This window comes from Phocoena phocoena, chromosome 15 (assembly GCF_963924675.1).
Source record: "Phocoena phocoena chromosome 15, mPhoPho1.1, whole genome shotgun sequence".
Classification (NCBI taxonomy): domain Eukaryota; kingdom Metazoa; phylum Chordata; class Mammalia; order Artiodactyla; family Phocoenidae; genus Phocoena; species Phocoena phocoena.
This window is the reverse complement of record NC_089233.1, coordinates 65,729,895-65,749,220: the sequence shown is the minus strand read 5'-3', so window position 1 is coordinate 65,749,220 and position 19,326 is coordinate 65,729,895. Positions and strand designations below refer to the sequence as shown.

The window sequence follows — 19,326 nt, the reverse complement described above, 5'->3', positions numbered from 1 at the left end:
GGCTTTTGGCCTGAACAACTGAAAGGATTAAGATGCCCTTTAAGAAGGGGAAGAACTGGGACGTCCCTGGTGGCACAGTGGTTAAGAATCCGCCTACCAATGCAGAGGACATGAGTTCAATCCCTGGTCTGGGAAGATCTCACATGCCGCAGAGCAACTAAGCCCATGCACCACAACTACTGAGCCTGCACTCTAGAGCCCACGTGCCACAACTACTGAAGCTAGCATGCCTAGAGCCCACGCTCCGCAACAAGAGAAGCCACCGCAATGAGAAGCCTGCGCACCACAACGAAGAGTAGCCTCCACTCGCTGCAACTAGAGAAAAGCTCACGTGCAGCCACGAAGACCCAATGCAGCCAAAAATAAATAAATAAAATAAATTTTTTAAAAAAGAAGGAGAAGACCACAAAAATCAGACTTGGGGCTGCTGGTGTCAGGACTTTACTTTGAGATGCCTGTTGGGTATCCAAATGGAGATACCGAGTAGGAAGTCAGATATATATGAGTCTGTAGTTTAGGAGAGGGGTCTGGTGGGATTTCTTTGGGAGACATAGGCATGTTGGTGGTATTTAAAGCCATGAGCCTGGATGAGATCTCCCAGGGAGTGCGGGCAGAGAGATCAAGGACTGAGACCTCCCCCTTTGATGAGGAGGAACCAGTGATGTAGAAGGAAAACCAGGCGAGGGTGGGGTCCTGGAAGCCAGGAGCGCCAAATGCTGCAAGCTCTGTCCAAAGCAAGTGTGGAGTAAGGGGTTGGTAGAGCAGAGGGTGACCACCTTTACTTTCCTAGGGCTGTTCTCTGGCAAACAGCCTCTACAGGAGACAATTTAAGGGAGTCAGACCTACCGAGGCGGCCCTGCTCCTGTGATTCCAGAGCTGTCTCCCCTCCCGTTACCTGGACAGGTCTGCTCTAGAGGTCTGGCCCCTACTCTCCCAGCATAATTCCCCTCCCGTCTCAACTCCAGCTGGGCCCTTAAGACTCAGCTCAGTTACTCCACTCTGTCAGGCGGCTGTACTGCCTGCCTCAAGGCCAAGCTGGGCCCCACCCAGCTCCCACAGCACCCACTGCTCCCTCGCTGGACAGCTCTCCACACCCAGGCTGTGTACACGTCTGTCTCCCACTGAGCCAGGCTCACTCTGGGCTTCTGGGAGGCCTCCTTATTTCTGCATCCCCCGCCCTTGCGTGGCATAAGGCATCTAAGACACTGAGTAAATGTCTGTGAACAGAAACACTCAGCAGAAGCCCCTTCCGCTAGGATCTGGCTGTGCCTGGCCCTTTGTTGTGCAGGCACTCCAGTCCCCGGGCTCCTCCTAAAACCTGGGGTGCTGGGATCCTGCCAGGCCCTCCGTGGCAGGCTGGCCCATCACAGCACCAGCCTGCTGACACTCACTGAATATTTGTTAAATGTTGAAAAAAGGGCCAAGGACTGGGCCCAAGTCCGAGTTCTGGCATTCTCAAGTCATCAGGACTTCAGTCTCCCGTCTCTAAAAGGGAGATGACACATGCCCATCCCTTAAGTTCCACCTCATCAGTTGTGACAACATTTGGGAAAGTGTTCGGCAAACTGTAAACCAGCCAGGCGTTCAGAGGTACCATAGATCGAGGCTTCTCCTTGGTGGCTGATTCAGGGCACGTGACAGGACCTGTGTGACCCACCCCATGCCACGTAAGGCCTCCAACTCAGTTTTCCTCAAGCTGCTTTAAAGACAAGCAGAGTCTTCCTCAGGCAGCAGGAACCAGGGACTGAGAGGGGCCCGGCCCCAGTGGAAACTCTGACACACGCACGGATGTTCACCGCATTTCCAGTGACTAAGGGCCACACGAAGCAGTTGGCTGGACCCTTCCTAAAATTCGTCCCGGAGCTGCTCTGACCAGACGGCCCCCGCTCCGGCCATCCCCGGCCCCATTGTCCCACTTCTCTGGGGGTGCACCCTTCCCGCACCCCGCAGGGGAGGGACCAGCGCTCCCCATCAGCGCAGGCGACACACAGGCAGCTCAGCGTGTGGGGCCGTTTATTAACGTTTACTTCCCCAAATGACTTTTCCTCACCGGTCAGGGCCTGAAAGAACTGGGGGTGTGGGGGGGGCACAGACAGAAGCCAAAAGGTACACGTTGAATGTGCTATAATGGGCTGAAAAGAGGGTGGTCTGAGATTGACAAGCCCTCCCCCATTTCAGATGCTCAGGAAGTCTGGGCCCAAGAAAACACGCTCATTCAGCCAAATCCCTTCCATGTGCTGGAGGAGGATGGGGCATCACCCTGGCTGGGTCTTCCACTGGCTCTCACTCCAGGCATCTTTCAGGCCTGGCTGTTGCACTAGTGGGACCCCTAGCACTGCAGTGGCTTTGGCGCCTTGACCTAGACAAACAGGGAGGCCTGGCCCAGCTCCATCTGCACAAGCAGAGACAAAGGTGACTGATTAGCAGATCTGATCTGCGGGGGCACAGATAACGGGAGATGGGCGGGGCTTGTCAGCATCAGATAATGACTCGAAAATGCAGTGTAAATCTACGATGTGGGTGACTAGAGGCAGGACACGAGGATTCAGTAGGAAAATGCAACTCTGTGAGCTGACCCAACTTCTGAAGAGACTTCCAAGACAGTCTCTGCTCACAGGGTGTTTTAGTCCCCTTGGCCCTAAACCATCATGGAAGCAGAAGAAGGAGGAAGTGGTGGTCTGCCCACCGGGCCCCGGGAACTATCGTGACTGTCCAGATCTCTGTGGTCAGAGGGCGTCCCAGCCACCTCAGACCCTGAGCCCGGGATAAAGTGAGGGAACAGAACGTTAAGCCCCAGGAGGGCTGCCCCCAAGGCCCTTGCCCGCCCACTGGGCTCCACAGGTCGCCTCTTCTACCGCTTCTTCTTGGCCTCCTTCTTGGGTCTCTTGTTTGCAGAAGGAGCAGTGGCCTTGGGCTTCCTCGTCACCTCCGCACTTCGGGGCTCAGATGGTTCTGCCTCCTGTGTGGTGACAGAAAGGAGAGTCCTGCTTAGACAAATCAAGCCTGACACCAGCAAAATGAGATCATGTCTGAGGGGACTTTGCAAACGGAAGCGTGCCGCAGAGACACAAGGGATGGAAACCGTCACTGCCAGGCCCCAGGATCCACATGTTTTGGGACTGTCCCCGGGGAGCAGGTGAAGGATAAGGGAGGAGGCCCGAGGGGAGAAGGCAGCCTTTGGAGTCTCACAGTCCTGGAGGAATCGAGGCTCCCCCAGTTCCAGTCAAGTGACCTTGTGGGCAACACCCTTCCCCTTTCTAAGTCTTGGCTTACCCACCTGTGATATGGAAACAGTGGTGCGCAATTTGGAGGGCTGATGTGAGGAGGCAAAAATGCATGGAAAGCCCCCAGTAAGTGCAAATGCACCCTGCAGCCGGCGGGCCACGGTGGGCAGGGACTGGGCAGAATGCGGGCGGGGAGCCGGCTCTGGGCAGACCTACTGTGGCTTGCTCTCCTGCTGGCCCTGCTACTCTCCTCCGCCCATTCAAGCACAGAGGCTGGGGCAGGGAAGGGTGGAAAGCGAGGCCTGGGCGGCCACCACACAGAGCCCTGCGGCGCCTGGCAGAGGTGCCCTGTGGGAAAGGGGAGAGGGCAGCCTCAGGGCAGAACTCCAGACCCTCCCTACATCTGGGACAGCCCTGGTTTTTATCTGTCATGTACATTGTGATTTGTTCCCTGTAAGATTTGGTTTAAACAAAGGTTCTGCTGCTGAAAAAAGGTTCAAAACCACAGAGCCAGCCCTGGCCTTCACTGAGCTGATAAAGAAAGTGGACTCTGGGGAAGGGACTCGGCCTGTCACAGCCTCACAGGCTCATGTCACAGGAGACTCTGGAGTGGCCTCAGTCCCGTCGGGTGTCCCCTCCTCCCTGGGTGATAAATCACACCGTACCACGGCCAGGCAGGATGTTAACAGAGTCCCATCGAGCCCAGAGAACACGAGGCACAGTCCATAGGCCTCGTCCGGCCCACAGGCAGACTTCACTTGGCCTGCAGTGTTTATTTTTAAGAATCTGAGCCAACTGGGAGATTTCCCATTCGATCTGGAGTTCTTGCTTTCCTTGAAAACTTTAAACATCCAGTGACACTGGCCCCAAACCCCCTCATGGAAGAAACGGGCTGAGCAGTGGCTGCCCCTTTATTCAGGTGCCCTGACCCCCACCCCCGCTGCCCCCAGCACTAACAGTAAGGAACTGTTTTCGGTACTTGTGTTCTTTTATTAAAAATGGGAAAACCAATAGCACACTAAGAATACGAGGAGGGAGCACGCTGTTTCTAGAAAAGTATTTCTTCGTGTTTAATTGGCCAGCTCCGAGCTGCCAGCTTGCCTTACTCTCTGTCCTTCCCTGCTCACCGTCAGCCCCTGGCCCCAGCCTCGAGTCTCCGTCAGACAGAAGAGGCAGGACCATGGCTGTGGCGGGGCGGTCCCTACCTAAGGCCCAGTCCAAAGGTCTGTCAGCTCCCTCTTATCGGCCATCATTGTCTGCTCTCCACCTTGCCCGCCTGCCAGCTGAGACACCAGGTGTAAAGGCCCAGCCCAGTCCCAGGCACCCATGGGGGATCTTCCCAAGATAACCAGGGGACCGGCCCCTCCCCTGGCCAGGTCTCTGATTGCGCTCTGGACTTCCCCAGCCTGTCCCCTTGTGCTGATACTGTTTTTGTAACTTGGCAAAAAAAAAAAGAAAGAAAGAAAAGTAAAAAGTTAGCCCATTAGAAAAACAAACAGACAAAACAAAACCTCAGAGGAGCCAGCATGTCAACTGCACAGGCTGATGGCTGCAGAGCCCAGCAGGAAGGCTACTGTTTAAGGCACAATGCCTTTGCAGACTTTGGGAGCTGGAAACCATCCCCAGCGCAGTACCTGTGCGGCCAGTGGAAACCAGTCAGTCCCTGCATGCCCTGGGCAAACAGGGCCTGATTAGACAAAGCGTTTATGCACAGGGAACTTGCCGAGGCCCACCAGGATCTCCAGGGATGGAGCCCCCCTCTGAGCTCAAGCTGGGCGCCTCCTCTGGTTTCAGTGGGGCCAGTTCAGAATCCAGAGATGAGGACGCGCAGCTGTGTCCCCAGTGCTTCCCTTACTTCCCTTACACCACAGACCTTCTCTCATTCACCTCATCCTTTCTGTCACCTCCCAGACCTCTCTCCTGACCCAGCTGTCTGTCAGATGACTGGAAGTGGCACCTCCCAGGCACCTACAACTCAGGTGTAGGTGCATAGCCCCATCTCCATCTGGCCTGGCCCTCCTCCCCACCCATGGTCATAGCAACCAGGGTCCTGGCAACCCCACCCTCCCCCTCCTCCCCTCCATCCAATCAGTCACCAAGTCCTGCTGCTTAGACCTCCTCCACCTTGACCTGGCCACTCTCTTGAGCATCAAAGGCCCTACTTCAGTTCCCCCACTGCCACCCAGCCTCCCTGCTCTCTCTATGCCATGCCTTGTGCACCTGCCAAAAGAATTTTTCTAAAATGCAGATCCCCCCACCTTATACCTTCCAGTGGCTTCCACCACCCACAGTCTCACGTCCTGCTTCTGGGACGGCAGCTTAAGGAGACCACCTCTCCAGCCTCCCCTGAGCTCTCCTCCACCCCTCACACTGGGCCAGGCCCCAGGGCTTCTGCTGCTCACCCCTAAACAAGAGGAGCACCCTCCTTTCCTTGGCCACCCAGTAAACCTTTCCCCATGGTTTGGCCCAGCCCAAGGGCTGCTACTCACTGTCTAGCCTTCCTCCTCTGCTCCTCTTCCTCCAGCAGGTGCATCCCCTCCTCCACCCCTACGCCCCAGGCACCTTACAATGCCACTCATTTAGCACTAAGCTATATGTGCTCATGATGGTATCCCCTACTAGTCCTTGGACAGCTTCAATTGTTCCTGAATGAATGAATGAATGAATGAAATGAAAGAAAACACAAGATCTCCCATAAGCATGGGAACTTCACTGCTGTTCATCATCATGAAGATGGAACACTTTAGACTAAGCCTCACTTTTCCCATAAGTAGAGAGGACACAGCAGATTTTAAACCCAATATTCATATCCTAAAGCATGGCTAGATATAGCCACCAATAAGAATACTAATAATAACAGCCACAACAGCTGCTAGTATTATTTACAACATGCCAGGCCCTGTGTTCTGAGGCCTGGATATATCTTATTTTTGCCTCACAAAGGGCCATAACGAGCCCCATTTGATAGACGAAAGAAGAGACACTCAGAGAGGTTATGTGACCTGCCTAAGGTCTCAGCTGGCAAGCGGCAGGGCCAGGATGAACCTAAGCTCTCAGTGGCTGTATGGTATAGCCTCTCCCGGGTTTCCTAGGGACCTCGGCGCTGATGGCAACCAAGAATTAGAGTTAACTGTGACATCTACTTTCTCCCTAGTTAGCAGCGCCTAGAAGCACAGGTGACTGTGGAATGACAATAACAGTTTGTTCCGGATCCTGCTGATGGGTCATTCAGAACCCCCTTGCTTGTGGCAGGAGTCAGGGAAGTGGGTTAGCACTCCTCGAGTCAGGCTTTGCTCCTACAGTTGAGAGCAGCTCTCTGTGGGCGCGTGGACAGAGTACAGTCACTGAGTCATCTGAGCACATTATCTGTCTCCTCCTCAACCCAGATCTCCTCCTCTCTACCCCAGCTCAGTTTCTGGCATCGTCACCCACCCAGTTACCCAAGCTAGACACCACCGAGCCATCTCTGAGTTCTCGCCATTCCCTGTGTGCCTCCACATCCCATCTGTCCCCGTGGCCGGTCCACTCTGCTTTCCATGCGGCTCTCAACTCTGCCCGGTCCCTCTCTGGACACACACTACTGAGCCGGTTCAGAGCCCCCAGTCTCCTGCCTCCCCCTCCCAAGGTTTTCCTCACCACCCACCACACTGCTTTCAGAGCCTATTCTTCTAAGACGACCGTCCTGACCAGTCTGTTTTCTCCTTTAAACGTGTTGCTGGTTCCCTCTTGGTATAAGACAGATTCCAAGAACCTCCAGGTGTCCCTATTTGTATAAATCAGATTCCAAGAACCCTCGAGTGGCCTCCAGAGCTATTCCACTGCAGCCTTGGCCCTGTCCCCGGGCATGCCCTCTCATGCAGCCCACCCTGTCACTTCTGGGCTACTGGCCAGCCAGTATCTCCCAGATGCTCTGTTCCCTTTCATGCTCTGCACAGGTGCTCAGCACCTTTCACCAATCTATCTGTGCCCAGTGCATGCAGCCTCTGTGCCGGGCAGCGCAGGGTAATGAAGAAAAGGACGCACACTACATGATCTGCACCACGTGGGCGCTTCACAAACATCGGCTGCTCAGCCTCCCATCACCCTGATAAGCCCATCTCCGTGAGCCCCATTTTACAGGCAAGGAAACTGAGGTTCGCCAAGACATCCCAACTAACCCAGTGGGGCACATCCGCCTTCCCCCCAAGGGACAGGGAAGCAAAGGCAGCGGTTACACACGTGATTCGGACGCTGAGGTCCTAGCCACACAGAGGTGTAGCTCCTAATTCTTAGCTGGTAAGAATGACTCAATAAATGGCTGACTTAATTTCTCTTCAAATGCACGCTGCTGGTACAAGCCAGGCAGACGGCAGACCCTGAACACTGCGGCCCCACCTTTCAATCGTGCTTCCTCTGAAGCAAATTTTCAGTTCCCTCAGCAATCTCACTTTGGGGAGTAAAAGAAACCACCCCCCACTCCCCAGCCCACCAGGTGGTTCCTGGGTCTGCGGAGGTGTTCTCTGTGACACAGCCCTCATCAATAATGAAGCAGCTCCACAGCCACTTACAAGGCCAGAAAACTGCTGCTATTCATCAGATTCAAATAATCGAATATGTGCCACAATGCATCAAATCTCCTCCAGCACGGAAAGCACACAGAATTTTATGATTTCCACTATACAGTTCAGTGTGTACTTAGTCCAATAAATCAGGACAAAATGTCATTCTACACAGACTGAAACTCTTCTTTCCTCTAAAATGGTCCAGGGAAAGAAGACCACTGTGCTATGCTCAGGTAGCCTCACGCACCTTGCCTCACTTGATCCTCAAGAATGACGTGGGTTGGGCATGAACGCCCTCCTATTCCAGCTTGGGACACGGGCTCAGGGAGGGGAAGGCGCCCAGTGCTGAAACTCTGGCTCGTCCTGCTACACGCTCTTGCCCGAGGCCCTGGGTAGGGTGGGGGCTGGGACACCTTGCGGGGCTGGGACTAGCACTGGCCTTGAGAGGAGGACAGGACTAGCTGAAACCAAGCGGGGGAGGCCGTCCATGTGGGCTCCACAAGGCGAACGGAGACAGAGTCCAGGATGCGCTTGGCAGGCGAGGAGAACTGTGATTAGAGAGAACAGCCCGGGGAGCTCATTCCAGACACGATTCAGCACTACCACAGGCCCTGCCCACCGGCTGGTCTGCGGCTCCGTGTGTATTCATTCCGCCGTCACTCCCATGAGCCGGTACACATCTCGAGACCATGTTTAGACCTTTGCCCTGCCCACCGCACAGCAGTCTCTCAAGAACTGCTTGTTAAGCAAAAAACACCCTGCCGCCCAATTCAACTGCAAACGCCTCCCAAGCTTAAAAAAAAAAAACAGGGCAGAACTGCAAAGTTGGTTCTGCGAGACTGTCTCCTGAGGTGTTGAGAATGGGTATGCACCTGCCCAAGTTAATTATTTACTACGGCAGCCTTCGCTGGCAATCGGGGGCCTGGTTTAAAATCAAGACCCCCTGAACATCTAGGCCACTGCCCTCTGCCCCCAGGAAGGCTCCATCCCTTTCAGGGCTCCAAACACTGCAGGGCTTTCTGGTTGACAGTGAAGTCTATGTGGGCATCACATAGAAAGCCACCACTCCTGCCATCAATTCTGGTGAGCTCTCCTCTGCCAGATCACAGTGCTGGGCATCAGCTGTCTTTGTCTGCCCAGCACCCACTCTCCATCGGGGCCATGCCCTTTCCCTGTCCCATGTGGTTCTGGGGGACTCCGAGTCACTGTGACCACAGGAGTGGCCAGTATAATGTGGTCTGGCCAGAAATGGACCCAATGCCCCTTCCCACCTATGGGGCAAAGTACAGACATGTGGCCAAGCCAGAGCCAAGCAGAGGCTTCCCATGAGATCTGGAAAGTGAGCATAGGCAGAGAAATGGCTTCTCTTGCTTGTAAATCATGAGCGATAAGGACACAGACTGGGGCTGCTGTATCCTCCTGACATGTGGCAAGGGCCTCAGAATGAACCCAACACTCCTAGAGAGGCAGGAGATGGAGAGACAGAGCCCTGAAGACCTTGCGACCTTCTGAACCCAGGTGTGCCTTGAAATTCCCAGTTCTAAGAGCCAAAACAGTCTCTTTCTAAAGAAACTGATGGAACCCAGTTTCTGAGCTTTCAACAGAAGAGACTGAGGCAATCACGCAAAGACGGCAGGGTGGAAGTGAAGGTTCCTGCCCAGGGGCTGGCATCTGGCTGGGCAGATGTGAAATAAACATATGAAGACATGAGAATAGTCAGCATTTAAACTACTAGGAACGACTAATTGCCCGATGAACTAATACTACCTGCTACGTGAGTCACTGCACTAAAAGTCAACACCTGCTTGCTTAGCGTTGACTGGATCAACATTCTGGGCAGAAAAAGATACAAAAGAGGCTTGGGAGGAAGCTCAGGCAGGCTGTGGGGAAGGGGCAGAAGGGCTCCCGACCTTTACTTCCTCACTACCTACTCTTTCACTCCTGGAATTTGGCTCCCATCTCGTTAAAATTGCTGCTCTCCACTTTGAGAAAAGCAATGGACTATGCTCCCAGAAAATATGCCTAAGCATGAAAACATCCCATTTTTGCACACAACTGCAGAGAGCTCACAGACTTCTGCAGTCTTTATCTAGGGATGCCCTAGGGATGCCCTAGGGATCTGGGAACTCCCTAGTAAGAACTCAGTTCTCCTGAAACCAAACTTTGAAGAAGAGCAGCCTGAACACAGCATCACTGTCACATTGAGCAGCAGCCTTTCCCTCCATCACTCAGCCGTTGTTGCCCAATCTCTGTGCCCTCCTTGAACCACTCGGGGGTTTTCAGGGAGACCACAGTCTCCTAGCCCTCTGCCCACTAGTCTGCCCATCTCCAAGAGAGCTAAAGGAATGGAGACCCCCAGCTTTGTCTGCACAGCACTCCTGTCCCTTTGGGAAATGACCTTCCCCTCCACCCCTAGAGGTCACACCACAGGATGCTCCCCTCCCTCACACTGGCCAGAGCAGTCCCAAGCTGGGTCAGCTACAGTGCCTTCTCTAGGGAATTTGGAACTGGGACCAAGCAGAAAGGCAGCCTCCAGATGCTGCAGCTGAAAGATGTAAACTTTGGGAGCTGTTAGTGGCCATGTTTCATCTTACCCCAGGAACAGTGAGCAGAGGAAGCAGGGCAAGAGAAGTAAGAGACAGGAGATGAACAGAAGGGGAGGCAGAGGGGAAGCAGACGGTGAGTGATGGGGCCCCTGGTGCCCACTCCTTCCAGAGGCCCAGGTGCATCCCTGCTCTGGCAGAGCACCCACATCTTTTCAGCACCTCTACATTGCACAGAAACTACCTCAAGGTTGGGCATGCCCCAAGTTCAGGCCTTCCCTGAATCTTCATTTCCCTTGAAAAGCTTAGCAACTCATTCTCAGGGTTTCAAGAAATAATACTATGTTGGTTAAAATAATTCCCAGGTCTCCCTCCCCAAATTCTCACTGGCTCTTTCTTTCCCATTTGGATGTCATGTTATTATTACAAACTTAACACACGTAGAACTGAACACCTCCTGTCCTCCCCAAATTGGTTTGTGCTTCAGGGAAACGGTCTAAGGACCAGAACAGTGGCTACATAACAGAATCACCTGGGCACTTTAAGAAAACACTGATCCAAGGCTTCAGAGAACAATGGAATCAGAATCTCTATAGGTACAGCCCAGGCCTTTGAAAATTCCCCAGGTGGGCGCAGCCAGATAGAGAAACATGCACCAGCCCAAGGACAGGCAATTCACGCTACCACTCCCCAGTCCCTTGCTCAAGGCAGACATCAATGAATAATTTCTTTACTCTGGAGCCTAGAAGCAGCCCCAGAATCCTTTCCACCATGGCCACCATACAAACAATCAGACTGGGCATGAGAGATGAAACACAGCTGCATCCTGGAATAGACAGAAACAGTACAAGGATCTACCTTCTTATATTTTAGAACCTAGCCTACAGGAAAATGCTTGGATTAAGTGTGACCCAGGCCTCAATCAGGCTCAAACAAATGTTTGTCTCCGGTTTTAGTTTAATGAGGTGTCAATGAGAAAATGTTCTCATTTGGCTTAGGATTCTAGGGACTTTGGTTTTAATTTTATGAATTAGTTCTTGCTCCTACTATGGAAAAGAAAGGGGGTGGGGTGGGAAGCATTTCTATGTGTTCCTTTTTTTCCTCCCTGATTACCCCCAAAAGAGCTTTCAAATAATCTGCTAAGTATTGAAATACTGAAGTCATAAACTAGTTGCAAAAAATCAGCTCACTAGAACAACAGGAAAGACATTCTTTTGCTTTTCAAAGCCTTTCCCATCATCTGGAGCCAAAAATATTATCTTCTGACCCAAAAAGCCACTAATAAACCTTGCTTCTATAGGCTAAGCAAGAGGGGTGATTTTGCCCTAAGTGAAGTGACAGAGAGCAAGATTGTTCTCTGGGTCCACCTTCTCCCACCTCCTTGCCACCTTCCACTTTCAGGGACCTCCCTCCTGCCCTAAGGCTGCCTAGAGTCCCCACAGCTGTCCCCCTCTGCCCTAAGAGCTCCCCAGCCCCAAGTTAAAATCCCTTTCTTTTTCCTTCCCCATCCAAATTCCGAATCCCAGCTTGCTACTAAGCACAACCTCTAAGCACAGTCTTAGCACTCACCCTCTCTTTGTAAGACTGCTTATACACACAGAATACTGTTTTTCCTTTCCACTTATTTAATAGTTCGGGGAGTAAGAAAAGGGGGCATGCAGAGGAAAGCTGGCAGTAGAATCCCTGAATAATTGAGGACCATTTGCCGGCATGGTGCATCAATAAAAAGTTAAATTAATGGTACTATATTTTTTGCTACTGATCCATTGAAAAACTAACAAACAAAAACAGAAACAAAAACAAAAAAATGTAATACAGTAACCTTCAGTTACAAAGACAATTCGCTTGTGTGAGCCTTACTCCTCTAAACTTCAAGATAAATGAAAATGAGATAGTCTGTACCACACTTATATTTTAAAAGATGAGGTTGTTGATACCAAAATCAGACAAAGATATCACAAATAAAGAAAATTACAGGCCAATATCACTGATGAATATAGATGCAAAAATCCTCAACAAAATATTAGCAAACTGAATCCAAGCATCCTACACCATGATCAAGTGGGATTTATCCCAGGGATGCAAGGATTTTTCAATATCTGCAAATCAATCAATGTGATAACCCATATTAACAAACTGAAGGAGAAAAACCATATGATCATCTCAATAGATGCAGAGAAAGCTTTTGACAAAATTCAACATCCATATATGACAAAAAACTCTCCAGAGAGTGGGCACAGAGGGAACATAACTCAACCTCATAAAGGCCATATATGACAAACCCACAGCTAATGTCATACTCAATGGTGAAAAGCTGAAAGCATTTCCTCTAAGATCAGGAACAAGACACGGATGCCCACTCTCGCCACTTTTATCCAACACAGTATTGGAAGTCCTAGCCACAGCAATCAGACTAGAAAAAGAAATAAAAGGAATCCACATTGGAAAAGAAGAAGTAAAACTGTCACTGTTTGCAGATGACATGATACTATAGATAGAAAAATCCTAAAGACACCACCAGAAAACTGCTAGAGCTCATCAATGAATCTGATAAAGTTGCAGAATATAAAATTAATACACAGAAATCTGTTGTATTTCTATACACTAACAATGAACTATCAGAAAGAGAAATTAAGGATTGTTATCTCATTTCCCATCACATCAAAAAGAATAAAGTATCTAAGAATAAACCTACCTAAGGAGGTAAAAGACCTGTACTTGGAAAACTATAAGACACTGATAAAAGATATGGACGATGACTCAAACTGATGGAAAGATATCCCATGCTCTTGGATTGGAAGAATTAATATTGTTAAAATGATCATATTACCCAAGGCAATCTACAGAATCAATGAAATCAAACTACCAGGGGCATTTTTCACAGAACTAGAACAAATAATTTTAAAACTTGCATGGCAACACAAAAGACCCCAAATAGCCAAAACAATCTTGAGAAAAAAGAACAGAGCTGGAGGACTCACACTCCCTGACTTCAGATTATACTACAAAATTGCAGTAATCAAAACAGTATGGGGGCTTCCCCGGTGGCACAGTGGTTGAGAGTCTGCCTGTTGATGCAGGGGACATGGGTTCGTGCCCCAGCCCAGGAAGATCCCACATGCCGCGGAGCGGCTAGGCCCGTGAGCCATGGCCGCTGAGCCTGCGCGTCCAGAGCCTGTGCTCCACAATGGGAGAGGCCACAGCAGTGAGAGGCCCGCATACCGCAAAAAAACCCCAACAAAACACAGTATGGTAATGGCACAAAAAGAGCCACATAGATCAATGGAACAGAACAGACAGCCTAGAAATAAACCCACACTCTTATGGTCAATTAATTTACAACAAAGGAGGCAAGAATATATACAGGAGACAAGACAATTTCTTCAATAAATGCTGCTGGGAAAACTGGGCAGCTACATGTAAAAGAATGAAATTAGAGCATTCTCTAACTCCATATACAAAAATAAACTAAAAATGGCTGAAAGACTTAAATGTAACATTGGAAACCATAAAACTTCTAGAGGAAAACACAGACAGAACATTCTTTGACATAAATTACAGCAATATTTTTTTACATCTGTCTCCTAAAGCAAAGGAAATAAAAGCAAAAATAAACAAATGAGACCTAATTAAACTTAAAAGCTTTTGCACAGCAAAGGAAACCATCAACAAAATGAAAAGACAACCTACTGAATGGGAGAAAATATTTGCAAATGATATAACCAATAAGGGGTTAATATCCAAAATATATAAACAGCTCATACAACTCAACATCAACAAAATAAAGAACCCAATTAAAAAATGGGCACGTTTTTCCAAAGAGGACATGCAGATGGCTAACAGACACGTGAAAAGATGCTCAACATCACTAATCACAGAAATGCAAATCAAAACCGCAATGAGGGGCTTCCCTGGTGGCGCAGTGGTTGAGAGTCCGCCTGCCGATGCAGGGGACATGGGTTTGTGCCCCGGTCCGGGAAGATCCCACATGCCGCGGAGCGGCTGGGCCCGTGAGCCATGGCCGCTGAGCCTGCGTGTCCAGAGCCTGTGCTCCGCAACGCGAGAGGCCAAAAACAGTGAGAGGCCCGCATACCGCAAAAAAAAAAAAAAAACTGCAATGAGATATCACCTCACACCTGTCAGAATGGCTATCATCAAAAAGCACACACACACAAAGAAGAAAAAAAAAGGACACAAATGACAAATGTTGGCAAGGATGTGGAAAAATGGGAACACTTGTACACTCTTTGTGGAAATGTAAATTGGCCACTGTGGAAAACAGTATGGAGGTTTTCTCAAAAAAATGAAAACAGAACTACCATACAACCCAGCAATGCCACTCCTGGGTATATATCCAAAAAAAACACAAAACAAAACATTAATTTGAAAAGATACATGCACCCCAGTGTTCACAGCAGTATTATTTACAATTGCCAACATATGGAAGCAACCTAACTGTCCATCAATAGATGAATGGATAAAGATGTGGTATATAAAATATATTTGATGGAATACTACTCAGCCATGAGAAAGAATGAAATTTTGCCATTCACAACAACATGCACAGACCTGGAGGGTATTTCGCTAAATGAAATACGTCAGACAGAGAAAGACAAATACTATATGATATCACTTATATATGGAATCTAAAAAATAAAACAAACTAGTGAATATAACAGAAAAGAAGCAGACCCACAGATATAGAGAACAAACTAGCAGTTACCAGTAGGAAGAGGGAAGAAGGGAGGGGCAAGTTAGGGGTAGCGGATTAAGAAGTACAAACTATTATGTATAAAATAAATAAGCTACGAGAATATATTGTACAACACAGGGAATATAGCCAATATTTTATAATAACTATAAATGGAGTATAACCTCTAAACACTATGAATCACTATGTTGTACCCCTGTAACTTACATAATATTGCACATCAATTATACTTCACTAAAAAAGTAATAATAAAAAAATTATAAAAGATGAGGTTGTTGTCCAAAATTAACCTCTAAATGTCTAAACGGCAGGGTTGGCTGCGGGGGCGGGGGTGAAGCATACTGTGGAGCCCTTTGTCAACCCCCTGCCTTGAAAGACCTTGACCTAAGACGTCACTAAAATCCTCAGAGATCAGTAAAGGGCACCCCTTTTTCTGAAAGTTTGATAAATGGACCTGGGCCTCTATGGCTAGCCTCAAAGGGTTAAGAATACAACAGGAGGTGAGCTGTGGCTCTCCGTAAGGCCACACACCTCTGACTACATCTCTGCCTGTAAAACAAGAACATTCACCACCTCCCTCCCTCGGGACTCTTGGCAGGCTTCATCAGTGGCCAATGACGATAAAAATGTTTGTTATTTATAATGCCCAGCAGCACGCTGCATCTGTGAGGACAGAGCCACAGGGCACAAGGATTACGTCTGTAGAGTGTGATACAATTGTGGGCAGAAAAACTCCAATCACGACCTCCCCAAAACCCCAAAACAAGAAATGTAGATGAACAGAACAATCCAGAGCCCACGTGCCTATCTGTGTTCACCAAGGTTTTCCCCACCTTTGCTGGCTGTTCCTCCCTGCTGGTTCCCTGAATGCTGGAGCTCCTCAAGGCTCTCCCCATCTTATTCCACATTCCCTTTTAAGAGACCTCATCCTCTCTCATGGCTTTAATTACATCTTATTGACTCTCAAATGTTGATCAACACTCAGCACAGACCCTCCTCCTGATACAGACCGGCAGATGCAACTACCTACTTGACAGAATCACCTGGACATCTTAAAAGCACCTGTTCAAAACTGAACCCAGCATGCTCCTTCCCCATCCCCACCCCAAGCTTGCCCCTTTGCCAGGGTTCCTCCCAGTTACACCAGCAGGATCTCTGGGCCACAGTCATCTCCAAGATAGGTATCTTTAGAATATACTGTATATCGTTAAGTAAAAACAGAAACATGTAAAACTGTGTTTAGTAGGATGCTATCTTTTGTGCATCAAAGGGAGAAAATAAATGAATAAATAAATATCAGGCACACATATCCATTTGCGTACTTCTTCAAAGAGAAACAAAGGAGGGATAAATCAAAATAAAAATGGTTGCCTATCAAGGGAGAAAGGGAAAAGGGTGGAAGATATTGAGATTAAAGGAAACTTCTGTGACTCTATCCTGTTATGTAGTTTTAACTTTGGGAAATGTTGTATATAAAAGTTTTATATAATATTTAAATTAAATCAAAAGGAAAAACCTCTAAAAATTAAAAACAAATTGAGGCAAATTAATGTATGTGATGGTGGGAGTATACTTATGTGAAGAAAAGACTTTACTAAACATAGTACTCTGAATTATGGGACATATTTTGGGGCCCAAAAAGAACCACAAAGAAATCATAAATTTCACTCTGAGTCTTACTGTTAGTAGAGAAAAAAACACATAATTATTTGAAAACTATAATAAGTATGCTGTAGATGTGCAGAATAGAGTTTACATTAAAAAAAAAAGAAGAAAGAAAGAAAAGAAAATGGCTATCCGTAGAAAAGCCAGCTTGCAAGGGTGGTCTTTGGCTGGCATCTGGGAAACTGGATTTTGGGTGGTTCCCACAATTCCCAGAATTGATAAGAATGGTTCACTATGGGACTTCCCTGGCAGTCCAGTGGTTAAGACTTCACCTTCCAATGCAAGGGGTATGGGTTCGATCCCTGGTCAGGGCGCTAAGATCCCACATGCCTTGTGGCCAAAAAACCAAAACATAAAACAGAAGCAAAACTGTAACAAATTCAATAAAGACTTTAAAAATGGTCCACATCAAAAAAACAAAAAAAATCTAAAAAAAAAAGAATGGCTCACTATGCCTAACCTGTTTCTGGAAACAATATGGTTTATGCTGAATACCTGCTTTCTTGCTGGAAGTCTTGAATTTTGGTTTGTGCTAGGCAGAGGGTGCTTATGTGACCTGTCCCCAATAAAACCCTAGGCAATGAGTCTCTAATGGGTTTCCTTGGTAGACAATATTTCATACAACTTGATGGGGTTCCCACTGAAAATCAAAGCTTCATTGGTCAAGATTGGAGGTTGCGAGAGCCCAAACTCACTATTCTGAACACTAATAAAGGGAAAGAACCAAGCATTTATCCTGCTTTTTACTATGAACAGCATTTCAGAGTAACCATATAGGGATGAGGAAAAGGTCTTCTTCATTGAAGAATTCCAGCTAATAAAGGCCAAAGGAAATAATGGATCTAAGCAATGATCAGTGGATGCTAAAACCATTTAGGTGACAGTTATAAAATGAAGATTTTATAACAGAGGGATCAGCTATTATCACCTGAACCCACAGATATCTTAGAATCTCTGTGTGACAACCAGACACCAAGTGCTGATTGATGACACGGAATAAGAAGTACACAGCACTAGCTATGAGGTGCTCTCACTAAATAACTTGATCTGAATCGAATCAAGCCTCTAAACTGAATTTCTTGTTGATAGGAGATATGGGGAACAAGGAAACATGTCAAATGAGAAGCAATCAGCCAAATCCTGGATGTGGATGTGGCACATGACAATGATCTGCTTTCTCCAGCAAACCAAGGTCGTGAGAAAATTGGGAGTGGGGTGGTGGAAGGAGGGTACAGAGCTACAGAATACAGAGACCTATAGAACAAGAGTCAAAACAACAAGAAAGCCAATCTGATCGTGTCACTCTCTTCCTTAAAACCCCTGGGGACCCGCCACTCCTCTGGCTGTTCTCATCGTGTCCTTTCTGTGCTCTGGCCACAGTCACCTGCATTCAGTTCCTAGACCATTCCTTCATTCCTCATGTCCTTACACTCCTTGGGGGAGGGGGGACAACCCAGCCCCTGCCCCAGTGTAAGATTAGGTCCTTCCCCCTTGTTATACACCCTCACAGTACTCTGTACTTCTCAGGGAAACATGTGTATTTGTTTCATATCTGCCCTTTGCCCAAAGACTAGAAGTTCCTTGAGGGCACACACCACATCTTTCAGCAGAGTCTGACACACAGTAAGTATGTGCTAAATAAAAATCTGCTTAACGCACATGTGAACAAATAAGGTATGAACCATATGGCCCAATGCCACCAGGTGGGAATTTAGGGACACTCTAAATCAATAAAGCCCCGCGTAATCCCTGCTAGCCTTCATTGCTGTGATATCTATTTTCAGTACCTAGAACCCAGTCTGAGGAGCGGAGGCTCACAGGGAAGGACTCACCGCCTCGTGGGACTTGGGAATGGGTACAATGATGGCCAGTACACAGATGAGCTGGAAGATGGCCCCCAGGAAGAGTCCATATCGCAGCAGGTTCTCCAGGAATGTGGGTTCAGGCACCTCGGGAGGGGAGAAGTCCAGGTCGGAGGCCATGGCCCCAGCTGCCTGCTGCCTGAGGTCCCCTCCGATTCACCACTCTCCAGAGCCAACTTCTAAATGCAAAGAGTTAATGTCATGTTTCTACAACTGACGTTTAAATGGTTTCACTTCCACCAACACACCCACATATATGCAAGAATATATAAAGCAACTGCGATGAAATGTTAACATGGAGAGTCACTGGACCATTCTTTCAACTTTTTTGTACGTTTGAAATTTTTCCAAAAATGAAGTTACAGGAGATAAATAAACAAATGCAAACATTTCAACAAAAATCTCAAATCAACATACCTTTGCTGAAGGCCTGCTCTGTTTCAAGTTTTATTTATTTGTTCATTTATACATCCAGTCATTCATTCAACAAATACTTATTGAACACCAAGCACTGAAGAGTAAAACAGACAAATCCCTGCTCTCTCGGGGCAGAGGCGGACAAAGAACACATCCAGATGGGACATGCCATCTAGTGATAACTGTTTTGAAAAAAGCTTCAGAAGGGCATCATTTTACTTTGTATAGGGTGACAGGAAGGGCCTCTCTGAAGAAGAGACAGGAATGAAGTGACAGAGATAGGAAGTATGAGACTGAGCCAGTGGAGAATCTCAGGGAAGCATATTCCAGGCAGAGAGAAAAGCAAGTGTAGAGGCCTCAGGG

General features: G+C 48.2%; 1 protein-coding gene across 1 annotated transcript; it reads right to left on the bottom strand.

Moving 5' to 3' along the window:
* Positions 1 to 2,851: 2,851 nt before the first annotated feature.
* MANBAL (mannosidase beta like) lies at positions 2,852 to 18,666 on the bottom strand. Its single transcript, XM_065893578.1, has 2 exons — positions 18,517 to 18,666; positions 2,852 to 2,959 (listed from the first exon to the last, which is right to left on the bottom strand). Exons 1-2 carry the CDS (start codon positions 18,664 to 18,666, stop codon positions 2,852 to 2,854), a joined length of 258 nt encoding a protein of 85 aa, XP_065749650.1.
* Between the last annotated feature and the right edge of the window lie 660 nt (positions 18,667 to 19,326).

Bases quoted from the DNA above. Each gene is read 5' to 3' on its own strand.
- MANBAL (XM_065893578.1), bottom strand. From the start codon at position 18,666: ATGGCCTCCGACCTGGACTTCTCCCCTCCCGAGGTGCCTGAACCCACA. The intron at 2,960-18,516 runs GTGAGTCCTTCC...GTCACCACACAG, and splicing joins TTCCCAAGTCCCACGAGGCG to GAGGCAGAACCATCTGAGCC.